The following is a 19402-nucleotide window of genomic DNA, read 5'->3' as shown; positions in this document are numbered from 1 at the left end:
CGATCACTCAAAATCTTTTTCACTCCATCTTTCCACCTCCAATTTGGTCTCCCACTTCTCGTTCCCTCCACCTGCGACACACATAACCTCTTGGTCAATCTTTCCTCACTCATTCTCTCCATGTGCCCAAACCATTTCAAAACCCTCTTCTGCTCTCTCAACCACGCTCTTCTTATTTCCACACATCTCTCTTACCCTTACATTACTTACTCAATCAAACCACCTCACACCACATATTGTCCTCAAATATCTCATTTCCAGCACATCCACCCTCCTGCGTACAACTCTATCCATAGCCCACGCCTCGCAACAACATTGTTGGAACCCCTATTCCTTCAAACATAGCCATTTTTGCTTTCCGAGATAATCTTCTCGACTTCCACACATTCTTCAAGGCTCCCAGGATTTTCGCCCCCTCCCTCACCCTATGATTCACTTCCGCTTCTATGGTTCCATCCACTGCCAGATCCACTCCCAGATATCTAAAACACTTTACTTCCTCCAGTTTTTCTCCATTCACTCTTACCTACCAACTGACTTGACCCTCAACCCTACTGTACCTAACAACCTTGCTCTTATTCACATTTACTCTTAACTTTCTTCTTTCACACACTTTACCAAACTCAGTCACCAGCTTCTGCAGTTTCTCGCATGAATCAGCCACCAGCGAACAACAACTGACTCACTTCCCAAGCTCTCTCATCCCCAACAGACTGCATACTTGCCCCTCTTTCCAAAACTCTTGCATTCACCTCCCTAACAACCCCATCCATAAACAAATTAAACAACCATGGAGACATCACACACCCCTGCCACAAACCTACATTCACTGAGAACAATCACTTTCCTCCCATATATATATATATATATATATATATATATATATTCTTTTTTTCTTTCATACTATTCGCCATTTCCCGCATTAGCGAGGTAGCGTTAAGAACAGAGGACTGGGCCTTTGAGGGAATATCCTCACCAGGCCCCCTTCTCTGTTCCTTCCTTTGGAGAAAAAAAAAAAAAAAAAAAAAAAAAAAAAAGAGGGGAGGATTTCCAGCCATACGCTCCCTCCCCTTTTAGTCGCCTTCTACGACACGCAGGGAACACGTGGGAAGTATTCTTTCTCCCCTATCCCCAGGGATATACACACACACATATATATATATATATATATATATATATTGGAAAGGATCACAATTTTGTGCGTGTTCAAGATATTCCTACGAGTCCACGGGGAAAATGAAACACGATAAGTTCCCAAGTGCACTTTCGTGTAATAATCACATCAGGGAAGATACAAGAGAGAAATAAAAGTCAGTTGATACACATCAAAGAGACAAAGCTAGGACGCCATTTGGTAAACATGATTGTCTAAAACATATGTCAACAATCACATTTACCAAATGGCGTCCTAGCTTCGTCTTTCACCTGGCCCCCTTCTCTGTTCCTTCTTTTGGAAAATTAAAAAAAAAAAAAAAAAGGGGGGGGGAGGATTTCCAGCCACCCGCTCCCTCCCATTTTAGTCGCCTTCTACGACATGAAGGGAATACGCGGGAAGTATTCATTCTCCCCTATCTCAGGGATAAGTATATATATATAATATAAACCTCCAACAGCTAGGATTGAACCCGGGACCCCTGTGAAAGAGGTGGGAATGCTATCTGCTAGGCTATGGGCCTGTGTGTATATATAAGTTGAGATGTATAAGTATGTATATTTGCATGTGTGGACATTATGTATATACATGTGTATGTGGGTGGGTTGGGCCATTCTTTCGTCTGTTTCCTTGTGCTACCTTGTTAACACAGGAGACAGCAACAACAGCAAAATATATATATATATATATATATATATATATATATATATATATATATATATATATATATATATATATATATATATATATATATATTAGATAGATAGAGAGAGAATAAAAGGGATAAAAAAAATAAGATAATATATTCACCTTTACTAGATATCACACAAACAAGGCTAAAACTATTACTTAAACCTACTACTTACAAACCTTATCACACATGATCAATTAACATATGTATATAAAATTATATCCCAGGTACTTTGTGCAGCGAGTGTATTCTATATCAGATTTTACAATAATGAAGGAAACAACTCTGTAAATGAATCCATGTCAATGTCTATGTTATGGTCCAATTCTTCTGGTGATCCTAGGGATCGAGGTGATAGAACAGATTCATAACCAGACTCGGAGCCTACAACTGACTCAGGACTAGCACTGGTTACTTTGTCTTGAAGGAAATCTAAGATCTGTTCCTTGCTAATAGGCGATGGTGCTCTGGCTGTAACAAGGTGCCTTGGTTCTTTTAAAGATTGTGTATCTAGCATAAATTGAGCATCATGATCATTCGGGATGTTTGCAGTCATTTCAAAATCAAGAAAATCTTTCAAAATGTCTGGGGTACCTAAAGCTTCAGTTTGAACTGCAAGGTCATCAATAGATATTGTCACACCATCTGATGACACCTGCGTAACATCTGGGCTAGGAACTTCATCTAATGCACTCGTCAACTGTGTAATAAGGTCTTCTTCAGCAGGTGTAAGTCTTTCATTCACGCTCTCTTTTGCCTGATATCCTTTAATGTAATCATGGTCTGCTACTTCCCACTTGGGTTCCACATCTGCTGCTGTGGACCCCACCATTTGATGCCAACTGGACTCTTGTTCACTAGTTTGAGTTGTGTTTGTTGCTTGCTCTGTAGTGATGCTTGACTGCTCATCGACCAGATGTGCACTGTTTTGTTCATTGTGAGAGCTAACGCAGCTGTGGTTATCCACTGGAAGCAGAGTGTAGAGAGCACCATGATCCTCATTACTGCCAGTGCTCCGAATGCCCGCTGCAGGGGAAAGGACACTGCTGATCCAACACTCGGGGCACTGACAGGGACCATGACTCCCTCCAACACTTCTGTGCTTTGTGGTTCACTGCTACTGGTCTCATGTTTCAAGCTACTGCTGTTATTACTACCATTCCTCTGTTCACAAGTACACGTGGCCAACTTTTTTTGCAAAGACGAATTTTCTTCTTCAAGACGTTCATTTTCCTCCATAAGAACAGAAGTAAGGTGTGTTAATTTAGAGACATGATCATTCAGCTCTGCCAGTTGTACTTCCAGCTGGTCCATACGCAGCTTTTTCCTGTCACGAGCTGTCTGCGCTGCCACTCTATTCTTAAGTTTCCTGAAGAAGACATAATTATGAGATTATCTAGAAATATCTCCATTTTCAAAAGTACATCCAATACAAAAAAAGGTACAACTATTTAAGATCACATGCAAAATTGGATTTTAAGTAATTAACATTTTGCACAATCATGCGACACTATAGACATATATGATCCCAGTACATTATATATATTTATATATCATCATCACACTTGATCACCATTTCCCGCATTAAGCGAGGTAGCACCAGGAAACAAAGACCCATCCACTCATTTATACACATATATATATATATGTCTCCATGGTTGTTTAATTTGTTTATGGATGGGGTTGTTAGGGAGGTGAATGCAAGAGTTTTGGAAAGAGGGGCAAGTATGAAGTCTGTTGGGGATGAGAGAGCTTGGGAAGTGAATCAGTTATTGTTCGCTGATGATACAGCACTGGTGGCTGATTCATGTGAGAAACTGCAGAAGCTGGTGACTGAGTTTGGTAAAGTGTGTGAAAGAAGAAAGTTAAGAGTAAATGTGAATAAGAGCAAGGTTATTAGGTACAGTAGGGTTGAGGGTCAAGTCAATTGGGAGGTGAGTTTGAATGGAGAAAAACTGGAGGAAGTGAAGTGTTTTAGATATCTGGGAGTGGATCTGGCAGCGGATGGAACCATGGAAGCGGAAGTGGATCATAGGGTGGGGGAGGGGGCGAAAATTCTGGGAGCCTTGAAGAATGTGTGGAAGTCGAGAACATTATCTCGGAAAGCAAAAATGGGTATGTTTGAAGGAATAGTGGTTCCAACAATGTTGTATGGTTGCGAGACGTGGGCTATGGATAGAGTTGTGCGCAGGAGGATGGATGTGCTGGAAATGAGATGTTTGAGGACAATATGTGGTGTGAGGTGGTTTGATTGAGTAAGTAACGTAAGGGTAAGAGAGATGTGTGGAAATAAAAAGAGCGTGGTTGAGAGAGCAGAAGAGGGTGTTTTGAAATGGTTCGGGCACATGGAGAGAATGAGTGAGACCAAATTGGAGGTGGAAAGATGGAGTGAAAAAGATTTTGTGTGATCGGGGCCTAAACATGCAGGAGGGTGAAAGGAGGGCAAGGAATAGAGTGAATTGGAGCGATGTGGTATACCGGGGTTGACGTGCTGTCAGTGGATTGAATCAAGGCATGAGAAGCGTCTGGGGTAAACCATGGAAAGCTGTGCAGGTATGTATATTTGCGTGTGTGGACGTATGGGGGTGTATGGGGGTGGGTTGGGCCATTTCTTTCGTCTGTTTCCTTGCGCTACCTCGCAAACGCAGGATTATTGGTGCATATGCACCTGGGCATGAGAAGAAAGATCATGAGAGGCAAGTGTTTTGGGAGCAGCTAAATGAGTGTGTTAGCGGTTTTGATGCACGAGACCGGGTCATAGTGATGGGTGATTTGAATGCAAAGGTGAGTAATGTGGCAGTTGAGGGAATAATTGGTGTGCATGGGGTGTTCAGTGTTGTAAATGGAAATGGTGAGGAGCTTGTAGATTTATGTGCTGAAAAAGGACTGATGATTGGGAATACCTGGTTTAAAAAGCGAGATATACATAAGTATACTTATGTAAGTAGGAGAGATGGCCAGAGAGCGTTATTGGATTACGTGTTAATTGACAGGCGTGCGAAAGAGAGACTTTTGGATGTCAATGTGCTGAGAGGTGCAACTGGAGGGATGTCTGATCATTATCTTGTGGAGGCTAAGGTGAAGATTAGTATGGGTTTTCAGAAAAGAAGAGTGAATGTTGGGGTGAAGAAGGTGGTGAGAGTAAGTGAGCTTGGGAAGGAGACCTGTGTGAGGAAGTATCAGGAGAGACTGTGTACAGAATGGAAAAAGGTGAGAACAATGGAAGTAAGGGGAGTGGGGGAGGAATGGGATGTATTTAGGGAATCAGTGATGGATTGCGCAAAAGATGCTTGTGGCATGAGAAGAGTGGGAGGTGGGCTGTTTAGAAAGGGTAGTGAGTGGTGGGATGAAGAAGTAAGAGTATTAGTGAAAGAGAAGAGAGAGGCATTTGGACGATTTTTGCAGGGAAAAAATGCAATTGAGTGGGAGAAGTATAAAAGAAAGAGACAGGAGGTCAAGAGAAAGGTGCAAGAGGTGAAAAAAAGGGCAAATGAAAGTTGGGGTGAGAGACTATCAGTAAATTTTAGGGAGAATAAAAAGATGTTCTGGAAGGAGGTAAATAGGGTGCGTAAGACAAGGGAGCAAATGGGAACTTCAGTGAAGAGCGTAAATGGGGAGGTGATAACAAGTAGTGGTGATGCGAGGAGATGGAATGAGTATTTTGAAGGTTTGTTGAATGTGTCTGATGACAGAGTGGCAGATATAGGGTGTTTGGGTCGAGGTGGTGTGCAAAGTGAGAGGGTTAGGGAAAATGATTTGGTAAACAGAGAAGAGGTAGTAAAAGCTTTGCGGAAGATGAAAGCCGGCAAAGCAGCAGGTTTGGATGGTATTGCAGTGGAATTTATTAAAAAAGGGGGTGACTGTATTGTTGACTGGTTGGTAAGGTTATTTAATGTATGTATGACTCATGGTGAGGTGCCTGAGGATTGGCGGAATGCGTGCATAGTGCCATTGTACAAAGGCAAAGGGGATAAGAGTGAGTGCTCAAATTACAGAGGTATAAGTTTGTTGAGTATTCCTGGTAAATTATATGGGAGGGTATTGATTGAGAGGGTGAAGGCAGGTACAGAGCATCAGATTGGGGAAGAGCAGTGTGGTTTCAGAAGTGGTAGAGGATGTGTGGATCAGGTGTTTGCTTTGAAGAATGTATGTGAGAAATACTTAGAAAAGCAAATGGATTTGTATGTAGCATTTATGGATCTGGAGAAGGCATATGATAAGAGTTGATAGAGATGCTCTGTGGAAGGTATTAAGAATATATGGTGTGGGAGGCAAGTTGTTAGAAGCAGTGAAAAGTTTTTATCGAGGATGTAAGGCATGTGTACGTGTAGGAAGAGAGGAAAGTGATTGGTTCTCAGTGAATGGAGGTTTGCGGCAGGGGTGTGTGATGTCTCCATGGTTGTTTAATTTGTTTATGGATGGGGTTGTTAGGGAGGTGAATGCAAGAGTTTTGGAAAGAGGGGCAAGTATGAAGTCTGTTGGGGATGAGAGAGCTTGGGAAGTGAGTCAGTTGTTGTTCGCTGATGATACAGCGCTAGTGGCTGATTCATGTGAGAAACTGCAGAAACTGGTGACTGAGTTTGGTAAAGTGTGTGAAAGAAGAAAGTTAAGAGTAAATGTGAATAAGAGCAAGGTTATTAGGTACAGTAGGGTTGAGGGTCAAGTCAATTGGGAGGTGAGTTTGAATGGAGAAAAACTGGAGGAAGTGAAGTGTTTTAGATATCTGGGAGTGGATCTGGCAGCGGATGGAACCATGGAAGCGGAAGTGGATCATAGGGTGGGGAGGGGGCGAAAATTCTGGGAGCCTTGAAGAATGTGTGGAAGTCGAGAACATTATCTCGGAAAGCAAAATGGGTATGTTCGAAGGAATAGTGGTTCCAACAATGTTGTATGGTTGCGAGGCGTGGACTATGGATAGAGTTGTGCGCAGGAGGATGGATGTGCTGGAAATGAGATGTTTGAGGACAATGTGTGGTGTGAGGTGGTTTGATCGAGTAAGTAACGTAAGGGTAAGAGAGATGTGTGGAAATAAAAAGAGCGTGGTTGAGAGAGCAGAGAGGGTGTTTTGAAATGGTTTGGGCACATGGAGAGAATGAGTGAGGAAAGATTGACCAAGAGGATATATGTGTCGGAGGTGGAGGGAACGAGGAGAAGAGGGAGACCAAATTGGAGGTGGAAAGATGGAGTGAAAAAGATTTTGTGTGATCGGGGCCTGAACATGCAGGAGGGTGAAAGGAGGGCAAGGAATAGAGTGAATTGGAGCGATGTGGTATACCGGGGTTGACGTGCTGTCAGTGGATTGAATCAAGGCATGTGAAGCGTCTGGGGTAAACCATGGAAATCTGTGTAGGTATGTATATTTGCGTGTGTGGACGTATGTATATACATGTGTATGGGGGGGGGGGTTGGGCCATTTCTTTCGTCTGTTTCCTTGTGATACCTCGCAAACGCGGGAGACAGCGGCAAAATATATATATATATATATATATATATATATATATATATATATATATATATATATATATATATTTTTTTTCCATACTATTTGCCATTTCCCGTGTTAGCGAGGTAGCGTTAAGAACAGAGAACTGGGCCTTAGAGGGAATATCCTCACCTGACCCCCTTCTCTGTTCCTTCTTTTGGAAAATTAAAAAAAAAAACAAGAAAGGGGAGGATTTCCAGCCACCCGCTCCCTCCCCTTTTAGTCGCCTTCTACGACACGCAGGGAATACGTGGGAAGTATTCTTTCTCCCCTATCCCCTTGTATTAACTTTCTAAAATGGGAAACAGAAGAAGGAGTCACGCGGGGAGTGATCATCCTCCTCGAAGGCTCAGAGTGGGGTGCCTAAATGTGTGTGGATGTAACCAAGATGTGAAAAAAGGAGAGATAGGTAGTATGTTTGAGGAAAGGAACCTGGATGTTTTGGCTCTGAGTGAAACGAAGCTCAAGGGTAAAGGGGAAGAGTGGTTTGGAAATGTCTGGGGAGTGAAGTCAGGGGTTAGTGAGAGGACAAGAGCAAGGGAAGGAGTAGCAATACTCCTGAAACAGGAGTTGTGGGAGTATGTGATAGAATGTAAGAAAGTAAATTCTCGATTAATATGGGTAAAATTGAAAGTTGATGGAGAGAGGTGGGTGATTATTGGTGCATATGCACCTGGGCATGAGAAGAAAGATCATGAGAGGCAAGTGTTTTGGGAGCAGCTAAATGAGTGTGTTAGCGGTTTTGATGCACGAGACCGGGTTATAGTGATGGGTGATTTGAATGCAAAGGTGAGTAATGTGGCAGTTGAGGGAATAATTGGTATGCATGGGGTGTTCAGTGTTGTAAATGGAAATGGTGAAGAGCTTGTAGATTTATGTGCTGAAAAAGGACTGATGATTGGGAATACCTGGTTTAAAAAGCGAGATATACATAAGTATACTTATGTAAGTAGGAGAGATGGCCAGAGAGCGTTATTGGATTACGTGTTAATTGACAGGCGTGCGAAAGAGAGACTTTTGGATGTTAATGTGCTGAGAGGTGCAACTGGAGGGATGTCTGATCATTATCTTGTGGAGGCTAAGGTGAAGATTAGTATGGGTTTTCAGAAAAGAGGAGTGAATGTTGGGGTGAAGAAGGTGGTGAGAGTAAGTGAGCTTGGGAAGGAGACCTGTGTGGGGAAGTACCAGGAGAGACTGTGTACAGAATGGAAAAAGGTGAGAACAATGGAAGTAAGGGGAGTCGGGGAGGAATGGGATGTATTTAGGGAATCAGTGATGGATTGCGCAAAAGATGCTTGTGGCATGAGAAGAGTGGGAGGTGGGCTGTTTAGAAAGGGTAGTGAGTGGTGGGATGAAGAAGTAAGAGTATTAGTGAAAGAGAAGAGAGAGGCATTTGGACGATTTTTGCAGGGAAAAAATGCAATTGAGTGGGAGAAGTATAAAAGAAAGAGACAGGAGGTCAAGAGAAAGGTGCAAGAGGTGAAAAAAAGGGCAAATGAGAGTTGGGGTGAGAGACTATCAGTAAATTTTAGGGAGAATAAAAAGATGTTCCGGAAGGAGGTAAATAGGGTGCGTAAGACAAGGGAGCAAATGGGAACTTCAGTGAAGGGCGTAAATGGGGAGGTGATAACAAGTAGCGGTGATGTGAGAAGGAGATGGAATGAGTATTTTGAAGGTTTGTTGAATGTGTCTGATGACAGAGTGGCAGATATAGGGTGTTTTGGTCGAGGTGGTGTGCAAAGTGAGAGGGTTAGGGAAAATGATTTGATAAACAGAGAAGAGGTAGTAAAAGCTTTGCGGAAGATGAAAGCCGGCAAGGCAGCAGGTTTGGATGGTATTGCAGTGGAATTTATTAAGAAAGGGGGTGACTGTATTGTTGACTGGTTGGTAAGGTTATTTAATGTATGTATGACTCATGGTGAGGTGCCTGAGGATTGGCGGAATGCGTGCATAGTGCCATTGTACAAAGGCAAAGGGGATAAGAGTGAGTGCTCAAATTACAGAGGTATAAGTTTGTTGAGTATTCCTGGTAAATTATATGGGAGGGTATTGATTGAGAGGGTGAAGGCATGTACAGAGCATCAGATTGGGGAAGAGCAGTGCGGTTTCAGAAGTGGTAGAGGATGTGTGGATCAGGTGTTTGCTTTGAAGAATGTATGTGAGAAATACTTAGAAAAGCAAATGGATTTGTATGTAGCATTTATGGATCTGGAGAAGGCATATGATAGAGTTGATAGAGATGCTCTGTGGAAGGTATTAAGAATATATGGTGTGGGAGGCAAGTTGTTAGAAGCAGTGAAAAGTTTTTATCGAGGATGTAAGGCATGTGTACGTGTAGGAAGAGAGGAAAGTGATTGGTTCTCAGTGAATGTAGGTTTGCGGCAGGGGTGTGTGATGTCTCCATGGTTGTTTAATTTGTTTATGGATGGGGTTGTAAGGAGGTAAATGCAAGAGTCCTGGAAAGAGGGGCAAGTATGAAGTCTGTTGGGGATGAGAGAGCTTGGGAAGTGAGTCAATTGTTGTTCGCTGATGATACAGCGCTGGTGGCTGATTCATGTGAGAAACTGCAGAAGCTGGTGACTGAGTTTGGTAAAGTGTGTGGAAGAAGAAAGTTGAGAGTAAATGTGAATAAGAGCAAGGTTATTAGGTACAGTAGGGGTGAGGGTCAAGTCAATTGGGAGGTGAGTTTGAATGGAGAAAAACTGGAGGAAGTGAAGTGTTTTAGATATCTGGGAGTGGATCTGTCAGCGGATGGAACCATGGAAGCGGAAGTGGATCATAGGGTGGGGGAGGGGGCGAAAATTTGGGAGCCTTGAAAAATGTGTGGAAGTCGAGAACATTATCTCGGAAAGCAAAATGGGTATGTTTGAGGGAATAGTGGTTCCAACAATGCTGTATGGTTGCGAGGCGTGGGCTATGGATAGAGATGTGCGCAGGAGGATGGATGTGCTGGAAATGAGATGTTTGAGGACAATGTGTGGTGTGAGGTGGTTTGATCGAGTAAGTAACGTAAGGGTAAGAGAGATGTGTGGAAATAAAAAGAGCGTGGTCGAGAGAGCAGAAGAGGGTGTTTTGAAATGGTTTGGGCACATGGAGAGAATGAGTGAGGAGAGATTGACCAAGAGGATATATGTGTCGGAGGTGGAGGGAACGAGGAGAAGAGGGAGACCAAATTGGAGGTGGAAAGATGGAGTGAAAAAGATTTTGTGTGATCGGGGCCTGAACATGCAGGAGGGTGAAAGGAGGGCAAGAAATAGAGTGAATTGGAGTCATGTGGTATACAGGGGTTGACGTGCTGTCAGTGGATTGAAGCAAGGCATGTGAAGCGTCTGGGGTAAACCATGGAAAGCTGTGTAGGTATGTATATTTGCGTGTCTGGACGTGTGTATGTACATGTGTATGGGGGGGGGGGGGGTTGGGCCATTTCTTTCGTCTGTTTCCTTGCGCTACCTCGCAAACGCGGGAGACAGCGACAAAGTATAAAAAAAAAAAAAAAAAAAAAAAAATATATATATATATATATATATATATTTTGCTTTGTCGGTCTCCCGCGTCTGCGAGGTAGCACAGGGAAACAGATGAAAGAAATGGCCCAACCCACCCCCATACACTTGTATATACATACGTCCACACACCCAAATATACATACCTACACAGCTTTCCATGGTTTACCCCAGACGCTTCACATGCCCTGATTCAATGCACTGACAGCACATCAACCCCGGTATACCACATTGATCCAATTCACTCTATTCCTTGCCCTCCTTTCACCCTCCTGCATGTTCAGGCCCCGATCACACAAAATCTTTTTCACTCCATCTTTCCACCTCCAATTTGGTCTCCCACTTCTCCTCGTTCCCTCCACCTCCGACACATATATCCTCTTGGTCAATCTTTCCTCACTCATTCTCTCCATGTGCCCAAACCATTTCAAAACACCCTCTTCTGCTCTCTCAACCACGCTCTTTTTATTTCCACACATCTCTCTTACCCTTACGTTACTTACTCAATCAAACCACCTCACACCACACACTGTCCTCAAACATCTCATTTCTAGCACATCCATCCCCCTGCGCACAACTCTATCCATAGCCCACGCCTCGCAACCATACAACATTGTTGGAACCACTATTCCTTCAAACATACCCATTTTTGCTTTCCAAGATAATGTTCTCGACTTCCACACATTCTTCAAGGCTCCCAGGATTTTCGCCCCCTCCCCCACCCTATGATCCACTTCCGCTTCCATGGTTCCATCCGCTGCCAGATCCACTCCCAGTTATCTAAAACACTTTACTTCCTCCAGTTTTTCTCCATTCAAACTTACCTCCCAATTGACTTGACCCTCAACCCTACTGTACCTAATAACCTTGCTCTTATTCACATTTACTCTTAACTTTCTTCTTTCACACACTTTACCAAACTCAGTCACCAGCTTCTGCAGTTTTTCACATGAATCAGCCACCAGCGCTGTATCATCAGCGAACAACAACTGACTCACTTCCCAAGCTCTCTCATCCCCAACAGACTTTATACTTGCCCCTCTTTCCAAAACTCTTGCATTCACCTCATTAACAACCCCATCCATAAACAAATTAAACTATGGAGACATCACACACCCCTGCCGCAAACCTACATTCACTGAGAACCAATCACTTTCCTCTCTTCCTACACGTACACATGCCTTACATCCTCGATAAAACACACACACACATACTTATACATATTATTATTTATAATACAACTGAATGTTGTTTCCTGCTTCAGCGAGGTAGTGCCTGAAAAGACAAAGAATGAACCATCCATACATAAAATACACACACATGGATGTTCATATACATAACACCCACCCCAAAGGAAACACCATTACCACCCCCTGTGTCAGTGAGATAGCGCCAAGAAAACAGGCAAAAAAGGCCACATTCACTGTCTCTAGCTGTCATGTGTAATGCACTTAAAGCACAACTCCCTATCCACATTCAGACCTTTCCATGGTTTACCCCAAACGTTTCACATGCCCTGTTTCAATCCACTGCCAGCAAGTCGACCCAGGTATACCACATCATTCCAATTCACTCTATTCCTTGCACACCTCTCACCTCACCCTCCTGCATTGTCAGGCCCTGATCACTCAAATTTTTTTTTTTTCATTCCATCCTTCCACCTCAACCTCTGACAAATATATCATCTTTGTCAACCTTTCCTCACTCATTCACTTCATATGTCCAAACCATTTCAACACATGCTTTTCTACTCACACACCTTTCTTACCCTCTCATTACTCAATCAAATCAACTCGCACCACATTTCCAACAAATCCAACCTCCTCCATATAACCCTATAACCCATGTCTCAACCATAAAATGTTGTTCATACTACTATTCCTTCAAACATACCCATTCTTGCTCTCTGGGATGACATTCTCTATTTCCACATAATCTCCATCGCTCCCAGAACCTTCACCACCTCCCCCAACCTTATGACTCACTTCCTCTTCCATGATTCCATTCTCTGCGAAGTCCACTCCCAAATATTGAATACACTTCCTCCAAACATACCCATTCTTGCTCCACGTTCTCCATCGCTCCCAGAACCTTCATCACCTCCCCCAACCTATGACTCACTTCCCCTTCCATGGTTCCATTCTCTGCTAAGTCCACTCCCAAATATCGAAAACACTTCCTCCAACTTTTCTCCATTCAAACTTACATCCCAACTAACTTGTCCGTCAATCCTACTGAACCTAATAACCTTGCTCTTATTCACATTTACTCTCAACTTTCACACACTTTTTCCGACTCAGTCACCAACTTCTGCAATTTCTCACTCAAATCAGCCAACAGTGCTGTATCATTGGCAAACAACAAAAAACTCACTTCCCATACCCTTTCATCCCTAAGACTGAATAGTATACTCACCCCCTCTCTCTGAACTCGTGCATTTACCTCCCTAACCACCCCACCCATAAACAAATTAAACAACCCTGGGGACATCACACACCCCTGCCGCACACAGCCTTTCACTGGGATCCAATCACTCTCCTCTCTTCATGCTCATGCCTTACACCCTTGATAAAAATTTCTCACTGCTTCTAGCTGCTTACCTCCCACACCATACATTCTTAAGACATACAAAGCATCTCGTATCAACCCTGTCATATGCCCTCTCCAAAATCCATAAATACTATGTAGAGATCCATCTGTTTTTCCAAGTAATGCTCACATATATTCTTCAAAGTAATCACCTGATCCACATATCTCTACCACTTCTAAAAACACTCTGCTCCTTCCCATTCTGATGTTCTGAGATAACATTCTCTATTTCCACTCATTCTTCATCCCTTGCAGAACCTTTGCCCCCTACCCCACCCTATGACTCACTTCTGCTTCTATGGTTCCATTTGCTGCCAAATCCACTACAAGATATCTAACACACTTCACTTAATCTATTCTTCATTCAAACTTACATCCTAACTAACTTGGCCCTCAACCTTGCTGAACCAAATACTAACCTTCCTTTTATTCACATTTACTCTCAACTTTCTCCTTTAACACCCTTTTCCAAACTGTCACCAACTTCGGCAATTTCTCACTCGAATCAGCCATTAGTGCTGTATCATCGGCAAACAACAACTGACCAACTTCCCAGAATCTCTCGTCCCCAACAGACTGCGCATACACACCCTTCTCTCCAAAACTTTTGCATTACCTCCCTATCCTCTTTTTGTTTAAGTAAAACTAGAGGGGAGGATTTCCAGCCCCCAACTCCCACCCCTTTTAATGGCCTTCTATTTATGACACATTCACAGTGTAAGAATTCTACAAAAAATCTCTAACTGCTAAATATCTTCACAGGCAAGCTCTTACATCTAAAACACTACCCATGGCAATCTTAGAAATTATGAATACCATTATAGATAATAAACTTTGTGAAAAAAAAATGCTCTCAACACAAGCCTTTTCTAGAAATTATGCCATGATATGGACTCGCTTCTTAATATCCTCCCTTCACAGTACAGCTCACTGGCCATCTAAAGGCATGTATTTCTACTCTGTGAAGGAATCTTTAATCTCACAACCTTGAATCTATCTGCTAATTCTACAACCTTTAACTGCCTATCTCTAAATATCTCAAAACACCTCATTCACATGTCTGCATTCCTATTTACTGAAGTTCTTTCTTAACTTTCAGTGTTCCTTTTTTCATACTCATTGCATTCTTTCTGATTCATCTTACATCATGCCTCCATCCACTTCTTAATCCCATCCCCACAAGAACTGCAAAATGGTCAGTCTCTCCAAAGATTCTTCTTAAAATCTTTCACAACCTTTCATTCACTGATACAGTCAATCAAACACTTCTGTTCTTCTCTTCCAACATTTCACATTCATGTATACCTGTGCATCACATGGTGCAGAAAAAGGAGTCAGCATGGAATAAATCCTGCTCAGCACAAACTTCAAGGTAACTTCCATTCTCATTTACTCCTGGCACTCCCTATTTACCAACTATTTCATCCCATTTCTCATCCCACCTTCACATTCATATCACCCATTCCAACCAAGTTTCTCTCTTAAAAATCATTTATACAGTCATTCAAATTTCTTCAAAAATGCTTCATTTCCTCCTTACCTTGCAAAGTCATTTTATTCACAGGCACATATACCCAAGCATTCTTCACAATTTCAATCTTTCCCTTCACTCATACTATTCTTGATACATTCCATCCATGCTTTGTAACATCCTCCCATACTCTCAGTGATAACACAATCGGACATCCTTCTTTCCCTCTTCCTTGATGATTTTCATACATTCCTGTACATACCAGTCCAGTCTCTCCTAAACTGCATTCATGATTTCCATTTTCACTCCATACACCTTGTCACAGGATATCGGTTTCCCCAATACCCAGCACATCCAAACTATAACTTATAGAAATGGTATGAAATAAAAATGAACACTGCAAGAGATACTAGAGAGATGGATCATCATACAGATAAGAGAAGCCATACAGGAGCAGGTAGCCACGTGTAAGTCCGTAATGGTCTTTCAGCTGGAGGAAGATCTGCCAAACAAGAATGGAGGAGTTGCCTCAGAAAAGCAGGTCCAGAAATTAAATCAGACAATGGATTTAACAGAAGCAAGTGTAAATTAAATAAATTAGAATGGGGATATACATTCAACACACCATCAGGGAAGGCCACTCAGGGTAAAATTTGATATGGATATGTATAGCTACAAGGTACTCAAGCATGCAAATACACTTGAAAAAAAGGAATTAAAAAAGTTTCCGAGACAAAAAAAAAAAAAAGGAGTCTAATCAGGCCCAAGGATGTCTGAACTAAACAGGAGTGCCTTAAGGTGAAAAAGTATGTATGTATACATATGCAGATAACATGGCAACTAGAAAAGAAATGCAATTCTTAGACTGTATATGAGACTGCAACTCCAACAATGCAGGAATGTGCAGACAAAACTCACATGTAAACAAAGTGTAATATTTTGTACCAAAGAGTACACAACAGCAGAGAAAGAAAAAATAAAGGAGAAAGGGGTTAGCCTTCTTGATAATGGAATCCATTTAATTCAAGGAAATAACTGGATTGTACTATGAGAAAATAAATTGGGTAAAATTAAGAAGGAAGTGTATCCCTTTGGATACAGGAGAAAAACATACTTCTCACATGTTCCTGTGTTGCAGGTGATTTATGAGAGAACAGGGAACTTGAACCCTCTCCTCCTTGTATTACAATTTCTTAGAGGTGGAACAAAAGGAGCCAAGTGGGATGCTCATCCTCTTCAATATCTGCTATAAATAGGATTGAATGTGTGTGGATGTAACCAGGATAGGAAGACGGGAGAAACAGGTACTTTAGCATGAATAAGGACTTGAACTTGAATGTTCCAGCTCTAAGTGAAACAAACTAGAGAAAGGGGGATGAATGGTGTGGGAATCTCTCTCGGGTAATATCAGAGGTTAAAGTGAGGACAAGAGATAAGGAAGGGGTAGAACTTCTGCTGGAGGAGCTGTGGGAATAAGTATACGAGTACAGAAATGAGAGCTCCAAACCAGGATAGGAAGACAGGAGAAACAAGTACTTTAGCATGAATAAGGACAGGAACTTGAATGTTCCAGCTCTAAGTGAAACAAACAAGAGAAAGGGGGATGAATGGTGTGGGAATCTCTCTCGGGTAATATCAGAGGTTAAAGTGAGGACAAGACATAAGGAAGGGGTAGAACTACTGGAGGAGCTGTGGGAATATGTGAACGAGTACAGAAATGAGAGCTCCAAACAAACGTGTAAAAATTGAAGTGGATTACATAAGTGGATGATTATGAAAGCCTATGCACCAAGAAACAAGGAGTAAGGAAGAAAAGCATTTTGGGAGGTGAAACAATGGATGAACAACTTTGAAGCAAGGAGATGAATATTTCTGAAGATAGATTTGAATGAGAGTAATGTGGTACTTGAGGTTATAATTGGGAGGCACTAGGGATCCACTTGTGTGAATGAAAAGGGGAGAACATCTTACGAAGCAGTGCTGAAAAAGGTACAATGACTGGGATATTTGGTTTAAAAAGAGGGACATACATAAGTATATATGCGTAACTAGAAATGATGTTGAGAGTATTATTTCATTATGTACTAACTGATAGGCATGCAATGATAGTTTTCACTGTAAATGTGCTGAGGGACACAGCTGGTGGGAAGTCTTAAAATTTCTCACCAGAGGCAAGGATGAAGGTTTACCAGAGCTCTCGGAAAAGAGGAAATTATAAGAGCAAGAAGTTAGTGAATGTGAATAACTTTGGAAAAGACATTTCTGAGAAGAGATACCATGAATGGTGAAGTGTGGAATGGCAAAAGGTGAGAGTAAATGAAGCAAGGGCAAAGATGAGGAATGGGAAGTATTTGAGGAGGCAGTGTATACTTGCACAAAAGATGTGCATAGCATGAAGGTGGGAGGTGGGCTTCCTGGACAGAGGGTTGTAAATGGTGGGATGAAGAACTCGGGTTGCTAGAGAGAAAAGAGAAGCATATAAGCATTGCTCACAGGGATAGGGAGAATGTAACTGGTAGATGTGCAAGGAGAGCAGAAGGACAAGACGTAGGGGCTGAAAATAATGGCAAATAAGGGTGAGTGAGAATCCACAACAGAAGCATGCATATAAAATGAAAAGAGAGCACTGCAAGATGTAAGGGTAACACATGCCTAGTCACGTTACTGGACAGATGCCACTTGATACTTACTACAGTTTTCCATGCAAATTTTAAAACATAATTTTTACCTAGTTCTCTTTGCCTCAAGCACAAATTAACCTCAGGAGTGTAAAACACCAGGTTTGCCACTTCATTTACATTTCTTGGGCTAGTACTGTACACACTGGGTGGCATATGTTTAGATCTACCCTTATTTTTCATTAGACTTATTTTTAGCCTACTTCCTCCTCCCTCAACGCCCTAGTGGAATTTTTGAACATAACTTCCAGTTTCCTTTACTTCCATGAGTTTGACACATGGAGCCCCTAAAATTTACCCACCCTTCATACTCAAAATACTCTTACAAATTGCAAATTTACAAGCACCCAACTTGTTCACCTGGCAGTTGCAGCCACACCCAAAAATATATGAGAGTCTGATCGATAATCTGGACACATTCCATCTGGTTACCAACCTCCTCATAACCTTCTCCTCCATAGATAAGTGGTCAAGCCTCTGCCTCTTCCTTGGGGGGTTGTTCGATACGTCCAACAACCTGTCTGCAGGTTCGTCCTTAATGACTTGTAAAAAACCCCCAGCCAAAACAGGTGAGTGCTGTTGGGCTGCGATATCAGTGGTGACGGACGTGGGAGCTGCGGGAACCATCACCTTCCCGCTGGGGCTCAGGTGCCTCGGTAATGTTATCACAATCGTTTTGGCTGCTGTCATCCTGACTGTGTGCGTTCAATTCACCTTCCAGACACTTTTGAGCTCCACTCCCGACGAAGGGTAATGGGTGACTTTCTTCGATACCTTCAGTAATCTTCGCTACATCCTCCTCTCGCTGTGTCTTTGCGCCTACTGCACCAAGTGCTGGTGTGTTAGAAGCTGATTGGTTGACCGATGGAGTCTTGCCTAAAATATCACTATTTCAAGTTTTAAACCACTTACTATGTCACAGTTTGTACTATCTCAGCACCCTAGGAATGTCAATTCTCTTCGATTAATAGGTATTTGAATGATCAAAAGTATGATGACAACAATTTGACTTTAAATTTAAATATCTTTACAATCTGGCATCACCTGGTGACATCACTGCCAACATGGCATTCCTTTTCAGGTTTTCCAAACTAACCAACAAAATTATGTCAATAATACATTCATTATCTTATACTTTCGTACGTAATCGCTGAAAATACAAATACATCCGTCTGATAATGTATGACCAGACACTAAAGTTCGTTATCCATTGTGCGGCTGACGCAATTTGGCGTAACCTTATCTCATTTCTACATACAAAGCAGAATTTTCCTAGTATTACCTAACTGCTTCATGAACAAATTTCTACATATGGATACATCAACTATTCACCTGAGATAGCCTTTTATAAAAGAATCATGTAAATGTACACATCAAGGTTAATGCGTACAGCGAACATATACATATGGAATTCAAATGTATAAGTAAAGTATATTAATGACAAATACTTTCTAAGTGTTTGCCTTTCCAGAAATAGAAAAACTAAAGTTATTATACACAGTTTGATTACAAAGTCCTTGCCCGTTATTGTCGGATAAGTAAGATTTTTTTTTTTTTTTTTTTTTTTTTTATACTTTGTCGCTGTCTCCCGCGTTTGCGAGGTAGCGCAAGGAAACAGACGAAAGAAATGGCCCAACCCCCCCCATACACATGTACATACACACGTCCACACACGCAAATATACATACCTACACAGCCTTCCATGGTTTACCCCAGACGCTTCACATGCCTTGATTCAATCCACTGACAGCACGTCAACCCCTGTATACCACATCGCTCCAATTCACTCTATTCCTTGCCCTCCTTTCACCCTCCTGCATGTTCAGGCCCCGATC

The 19402-nt window shown here is 42.1% G+C and overlaps 1 protein-coding gene across 1 annotated transcript; it reads right to left on the bottom strand.

The window, feature by feature from the left end:
* Nucleotides 1-1951: 1951 nt before the first annotated feature.
* LOC139755338 (uncharacterized) lies at nt 1952-18411 on the bottom strand. The gene is given in 3 exon segments (XM_071673535.1): nt 1952-2889; nt 2892-3213; nt 18004-18411. Coding segments are annotated over 3 exon segments (1359 nt in total). The 5' UTR covers nt 18258-18411; the 3' UTR covers nt 1952-2106.
* Between the last annotated feature and the right edge of the window lie 991 nt (nt 18412-19402).

This window comes from Panulirus ornatus, chromosome 1 (assembly GCF_036320965.1).
Source record: "Panulirus ornatus isolate Po-2019 chromosome 1, ASM3632096v1, whole genome shotgun sequence".
In the NCBI taxonomy this organism is placed as follows: domain Eukaryota; kingdom Metazoa; phylum Arthropoda; class Malacostraca; order Decapoda; family Palinuridae; genus Panulirus; species Panulirus ornatus.
This window is presented reverse-complemented; position numbering and strand designations above follow the sequence as displayed.